Here is a 7,405-nt window from a genome sequence, read left to right as displayed (position 1 = left end):
TCAAGCAGAAGCAGGAGCCGCTTCCCCTGCCCCCCATGAACCACAGCTCCACCACCCACCCAGGCAGTGTCTGCCCCTGTCCCCTTCCTCACCATGGGGGGTGATGATCTCCCCCCTGCCCACCACACCAGACTTACCAGCTGGATACAGCTCTCCACACTGTGGCTGTGCTCCTCACTGCCCGAGTGCTGCGCTGCAGCTGTGCGCAGCGTGGGCATTTATCAGCCAAATTATGAGCCCCATTGGGCCAATATGCAATACAGCCAGATTTCTTTATGTTGGTACTGATCCAATATTAGATTGATGCATCAGTGCACCTCTACATAGTAGCATAACCAAGAGCCAAGGACAGCCTTGCTGGACTAAATAAATTACTAGCAGAGTGTATGAGCATCACTGCATATCACACTACCCACAAACTGTTGCATATGGCAAAGAAGCTTTTGAAGCTAGCAGCAATGGAAAAGGTGACTAAACAAACTGAACACTGCCAGCAAGCCAAATACTAGCCTGATACAACCACCAAAGCACTCTTTGAAATTATAAAAGGAAAGCCAATATGAGCAAAACTGGTGCCTAGTTACAGCGATAAGATATGGAGGGTAAGAAAATGTATGTAAAGAAAAACACAAAGATCATACATAGTAGAAACACAAACACTATTGTAACTGGCATTTCCTTAGAACCAAGGCGCAATTATCCTGAAGAGAAGACTTAAATGAATCCTGTCACAGATTCAGATACAGTAGAAACTTGACATGAGTGTGAAATGAAGTTATTAGAGACACTCATGAGCTGGCAAAAAGAAAGGCAAAAAAAAAAAAATCTAGCAGCAGAGAAATCTCCTAAGGGCAAACAGCAGGAGGAAGAAGCTTTGAAAATAAAACCACATGAAGCAGAAGAGTAGTAAAGTTGCTTAGTAATCTCAAAGCCTATATTAAATGAAATTATTGCATTTCTATTACAGAATGTAAAATTACAGCATGCCCTAGGGGAAAGAAACACATTGTGTATATGCAGACAGTTAACAGAATCTACTGACAATTAAGAATATGAAGCATTGTCTGAAAGTCAGTAAGGTCAGTCAAGTTGCTCATGTTGTACACTGAAGAGCTCCACAAAAAAGTCAGTAATAAGAGGTCTGTGTCTTGCTGATGATCACATCACTATCCCTACAATTTCACTGGAAGACAGATGGAAAGAATGTAAGGTCTGCCCAGGCCTAACCCTGGTCTTTGAAACATTATTGCAGGCGTCTTCTCTTTGCTTGCACTTGTAGCTTGAACTGCTCAACACTTGAGGAGTGTTAATGTCATTTCAGCTGCATCTATGTTGAAACCCAAAATCAGTAACGGTCCTTTTCTATTTGACAGAGGTAAAATTTTCAAAAATTAGCAAGTAATTAAAGGTGTTGGCACAAGAACAAGTTACTATGTGGTAAAACCAAGAGCATGACTTATAGCATGTCAGCCACTACATAGTAAAATGTGCAAACATGTACCCTATGTTACACGAGAACTCACCTATACTAGTTTACCTGCCTCTCATGAAGAGGTGAGGTAGGGCAAGTTATCTTCCCACTTGCCACCAGATAAGAACACGCACATACAGTTTCCATGAAGTTGCTGACATGACATAAAACCCAACTTCATTTACCTCAGTGCAAGTTATTTGTCTACCCCTGCCAGAAGGCACTTTAGGCTCCTTAGACACTGAGGCACTGTTGTATCTTTGACCTCAGAGTGAACTTGCTTACTAGTAAGCCACCACTGTTCCAAAAAGCTTAGCCATCTTCCTGAATGAATTCAAACTCCATCAATAAATACGCTGTTTCTCCTAGTTCAGCTCATTCTGACTTGAACCCCAGAAGTTCTTAATGCAAACACACACATTTCCCTTAAGAATTCCTCCAACAGGATCCTAAGTATATGCACCCCAACCCTGTGTTTTTACCTTGTGAAAAGTGTTTTGTTAAGACCAGAAGAAATGCGACTACATCCTAACCAACTCAGTTCTTCTCATAGACGCTCACAAAAAATTATCAAACACCTCCAGCAATGAAGCAGCCACCTACACCTTTCCTTTGGCTTCTATTTATACCAACAGCTCTCAGATAAATATTCAATGCACGGCATATAGTGTCTTCTGTTGCATAAAAAAACCCACACCTCCAAAAATCATCTTGGAAACCTGCCAAAACAACTCTGAAAATGTGTTGCAAGGGAACAAAGTTGGTGGACCCGAAGCAGTAAAATAAAATGAAGAAAAGGCACCTAGAAGCTTTCAATAGTTCTGTTATAAAAATATTTGCTCTGTGTTCACCTATTAGATAACAAGGTTCTCTCTCACAACCCCAATTTCACAGAACATAAGACATACTTTCGAATTCTCATTTTTTCTATATTGACTTCTACATTATTAATGCACAACTCAGATTTTTCATGGACTTATGGAGGTTTAAGGGAGGCTTAAGCTGGATATTAGGAAAAATTCTCTCATTAGGAGGGTGGTAAAGCACTGGAACAGGTTACTTAGAGAGGTGGTGGAATCTCCATCCTTGGAGGTTTTCAAGACCTGGCTAAACAAAGCCTTAGCTGGGATGATCTAGTTGGGGCTGATCCTGCTCTGAGCAGGGGGTCGGACTAGATGCGACCTCTTGAGGTCCCTTCCAACCCTCGTTGTCTATGATTTGTGGTGAAATTTCAAAAATGGTTTAGGCAGTTAGGAAACTAAGTCCCCTTGAAAAAAAAATCAGTGAAACGTAGGTTCTTATCTGCATTATGTGACTTGCAAATGGGACTTGCATATCTTTACCATGTCCTGAGTGAGACAGGAAATGGCACCATGAAATAAACTCAGCCTACCTGCACCTGCTTCATGTGTACCTTGGCTCACAACATTGTGGAGCAGTGAGCTAAACGAAGCTGGACGTGAACAGGTCAGCACCACGCTCAAGCTTTCTGCAGTCAGAGCCTCAGGAAGGTTCAAGAGGATATACTTGTGACTGTACCAGGTCATCTACTCCATAAATTTGTGAGTCTAAGCACACGTGGAGCAGGCAAGGCTCATTTCTCAACAGCATGCTTGGGCTTGTCCACAGAAAGGTACAGGACAGTGCAAACATACCCTTAGACTTCTAGGTGCTTTTTACAGTTTAGCACCATGTCATGCCTGAGAGTTCAGTTTGATCTCATAAATCACTTAAGCCATGTCACACTACTTCACTTAGTGCCAGGCAGCAGCACCCTGTAACAGGCCGCACTGCTACACACAGGCTACTTTCTGAACCAAAAAAAGTGTAGCTACATTTACACAGCGCTGCCCTTCAGCTAATTATCACAACGGGTGGCTATATTTATTGGAAGGCAAGGTTCTTTGACTAGATGTGATATCTTTTATTAGACCAACTAAGTAGTTGGAAAAAAGTTCTTAGTAAGATTTCAGGCACAGTCACCCTTCTTCAGGCATAGGGAGTCTCCGCTGGTCTAAGACTCCAAGAAATGATAGACTCCCTATGCCTGAAGAAGGGTGTCTGTTTGCTAAGAATTTTTTTCCAACTGCTTAGTTGGCCTAATAAAAGATATCACATCTAACCAAAGAACCTTGCCTGCCTATGTCCTTAGACCAACACAGCTACAACCAAAAACTCAGCTATATTTACTAGCACCTACCACTGAATAACTTCAGATATACTTTCTGGTTGGAAAGGTAGATCACCATGATTTGCTGCATGACACCACTGTTTGGCACTAAATTTACCATGTAAATACAATCAAGCACTTTTGACAACTTCACTTGCTGGGTAAACATCTCAAATCTTTTCTCCTTTGCAAATGTTAATTCTGAATATGCTTTATGTACAGCAACTGCATTCGTTAGTAGATCCCCTTCTTTTAAAACTCATTTTCAAGCTATAAACAAATAACTGACAAAATAGTAAAGAAATTAATTGGAATAGAAAGCTACTTCTCAGTCTACAGTTCTTCCAGAAGTACTTTGAAACATTCAGCTTTAATCACATCTTATACTGAACTCCTTATTTCAATGTACAATACATACAAACAGAGGGGGAGGGGGGAATACCAGCAACTCATTTTTGATAAACTGTATCAGATGATGTAATCTTAATAACAACACTGTAATTTAACTTTCATAGATTCATAGACACAATGAAAATAAATAAGAAACTTATTTATTGCAGTGTGGAAATATTCAGTAATTAAGTGGTAACAATAATGAACGCACAGTATGCGAATTACTTTACCTGCATGGCGCTTTTCCCGAGCTTAACCACCTCAAACAAAGTGACAGGGTCTCCTTCTCCATTCTGTTGAGGGTGACCATTAGCTCTTCCACGACCTGCTGTTCTAGTGCCAGGTTCAGAACGGCTCTTATCTCCTGGAGTTTTTCGAGGTTTTTTATTGGCAGACTGGGCAGAAAGAACATCAGAATGAAAATCTGGTGCAATTATGATATGAATGAATGAAAGTATCTTGTAAACTATATATATACACACGTATCAGCATTAGATTTATATATACACACACTGCATCAGATGTATTTATATGCGAGTCTTACTGCGAGAAAAGAAAAAAAATTAAAAATTGTGATCTAGGCTGCAAAAAATAGCTGTCATTGGCTTACTAGAAAATTTACTTCTATGTACTTAGAAAACAACTGAGGTACCTTATTTATAAAATAAATGAACCCAACTACTTCAGGATACGAGTATTACCAAGTTGAAAGGAACCAACTTCAGGTTATTATATTTAAACACTTTCTTCCCTTTCATTGCTACTGAAATACAGCTTGTTCATAGTGCCTTTGGTGCTCATTAGAAAGACTTTAATGTTCACTTCCCACACCACTAAAATTAATCAGTAACTCAATATATGTGTACAAATGCAACAGATTACCCTAACGGTCCCTTCTTGCTTTGCAATCTGTAGTTAAAATCGCAGCCTCCAAAAAAAGTCATCTGGAGTTTGCCTCTACTGTGCTAACAGGTCCAGAAGATTTATTCTGTGGACAGTCTTCCTGTGGTACCATTTGCTTTGAAACATACAGTAAATTGTGCAACTAGGCCTTGATAGACTGGTGCCTGCCACTTGTATAGAAGGATTCACTAGGGTTTATTACCCCCAGCAGGCTGCACCCAGACTTAATGAAGCACAAGCAGCCAGATTCTTGTCTTCAAAATCTACTTTTCATGGTTAAATGCTCCAAAAAGACAGACTTCAATGGGTCAGATATGCCTAGCACAGAACCCTTACTCCCTCACCCCTACTCCCCGTGCAAAGAAAAAACCCATCTAGAAGAGAGCTGCTGCAGGTAATAGACCCAACTTCTGCACTAACCATCTTTGCTTTGGTATAAGAGGACAGAGGATGTGGCAGAGAGGTGCCTAGAGGGTGGGAGAGAGAGCAATAAGAAAAGGGACAGGCAAGAAGGAGTTCAGCACAACTGCATCTCATTCCAATAAATGCTGTAAGATCTATCGGTGACCTTACAAAGGCATACATTAGAGCTCTTAAGCTATGGTGAGGCCAGATGGCATGCAATCAGGGAGCCACAGCTCTATGGAAGGGACAGTTGGGCCTCTGACCTTAAAGGGCATGAGAAATAAGTTTTCTTTTCCTATGAGGCCATTATCCAGGCACAAACAGACAGCCATCTTGTCTGCCCATTTAAACAAAAGACCATCACAATCTAGCTCACTGAAAACATTGCCACTTCAAGGTGTGTGCAGTATGTAAAAACTGATGTATTGTGGACTGTATCTTGAGATTTTCATGAAGAAATTGTTTATACAACCAAGCCCAAGATCTTAATTTGATTTTTAGAAGACTAGATTTTTGATATGGCACTGAGGAGCTCTGCTGAAAGCCAATAATAAACTCGACCTGTCCTAGATTTGTGCTGATTCCACAGACAAAGTTTTTACATAAAGGTAAAACAAATGATGAAAGATTTGGTCCCTACCTATCTAAGGCCTGGCTCTAGGATCATCACCAGTTTCTGGGTAGCCTGAACAGCAAGTTAGAGGCTGAACAGCATAGTCTTGAACTGGAAATATTGATCCCGAATTAAAGCATTCATTATAGAAATGCATCTGGAGACAAAGGTAGATTCTGCTGGGACCAGATGACCTCAGGAAATAATGAGAGGATAATTTTCATCAGAAAGGAAGCTTTCCATATATGCCAATTCAAAAACAAGACTGAGTAATGGGAAGAGCTTATCTTTTTTCTTTAGCTTGAAGAAACCTAATGCTCACATGTCTGCTGCATGAAGCACCTGAACTGGACCAGTCCTATGCGTTAATCTGGTACACAAGGCTGATTTCTGAGCGTGATCCAGCCCACAGACTGGCCCCATGCTGCTCATCTGCCCTGCAGGGTCACATGAGTTCGAAAGCCCCTTGCGCGGACAAACCTACATTTGGGACAATTAAAAAAGGCGGGGGGAGGGGAAGGGATGGGGATGGAGGCTGCTGCTGCTCTGGACTGTGTAGAAGCTGTGCGTGATCCTGTAGCAATAGACCTGTACCAAAGCCAAGCCAGCTTTAACCCTGCTTCACCCAGGATAAAACCTGGAGCAATTTAGCTCACTTTTAATCACCAGTCTTACATAGTGAGACATTCACAGCATATGTAACAGCATAACACCTGCTGCGTGCTCCTGAGCAGCAGCTGCCCCAAGTGTATATGCATCAGTGTCCTGGACTAGGTATTCTACCCTAAGTCTGAGAATCCATTGCAGATTTTCCCAGACATTTACTGAATCATTTTATAAAAATCAAACACTGCAGGGAAGAAGTTTGCTGGGATATAACATCTATACCCAAAATGTGTTCAAAGAAATGCACTTCAGGGAGTGAGGAAAGCTCTGGCCAAAAAAAGAAACATACTGCAGGCTTTAAGGCCCAAATCCAACTCCCCCTTTATGTAGCTATTTATGCATCTAAGTAGACATCTGCTGGGAGGGAAGCAGCAATGTAAAGGTAGTCCATGTAAATTTCTTGAAGCATGGTGTATATAACTTTCTGGTACAGGTAGTGGAGAGGCCAACTGCCTGGGAAACTCTTCTCAAATTGCTGCCCACAAACAGGGAAGAACTGTTTGAGAATGTAAAGGTGACCTGAGGGCCTGATAAGCGGAAAAGAAATCCAGGAGAGCTGGCTTACTTTAAGGAGGTCATATTAAGGGTACAGAAGCAAGCTAACCTGGTGCAACAGAAGAAAAGGAAGTGCAACAAGAGGCCAACCTAGCAAGGCAGCAATCTTTTCCATGAGTTGAAACTCAAAAAGATACGCAACAAATATTAGGAAGGTAAAGGCACAATTTGAAATGCAGCTGGAAAGGGACAAAAAAAAAAAAAAAAAAAAAAAAAAAAAAAAAAAAAA

At 41.1% G+C, this 7,405-nt stretch overlaps 1 protein-coding gene across 1 annotated transcript in view; it reads right to left on the bottom strand.

The window, feature by feature from the left end:
- STAG1 (stromal antigen 1) overlaps positions 1-7,405 on the bottom strand; it is a 295,978-nt gene that overhangs the window by 273,103 nt on the left and 15,470 nt on the right. Inside the window, exon 3 of the mRNA XM_019503764.1 lies at positions 4,265-4,429. Within this exon, the coding sequence (XP_019359309.1) occupies positions 4,265-4,429 (165 nt within the window). The remainder of the gene's footprint in view (positions 1-4,264; positions 4,430-7,405) is intronic.

Source organism: Gavialis gangeticus, unplaced genomic scaffold (assembly GCF_001723915.1).
Source record: "Gavialis gangeticus isolate Ggan-Ray unplaced genomic scaffold, GavGan_comp1, whole genome shotgun sequence".
NCBI classification, from domain to species: domain Eukaryota; kingdom Metazoa; phylum Chordata; order Crocodylia; family Gavialidae; genus Gavialis; species Gavialis gangeticus.
The sequence above is the reverse complement of the archived record's forward strand: the minus strand, read 5'-3'. Positions and strand labels throughout refer to the sequence as shown.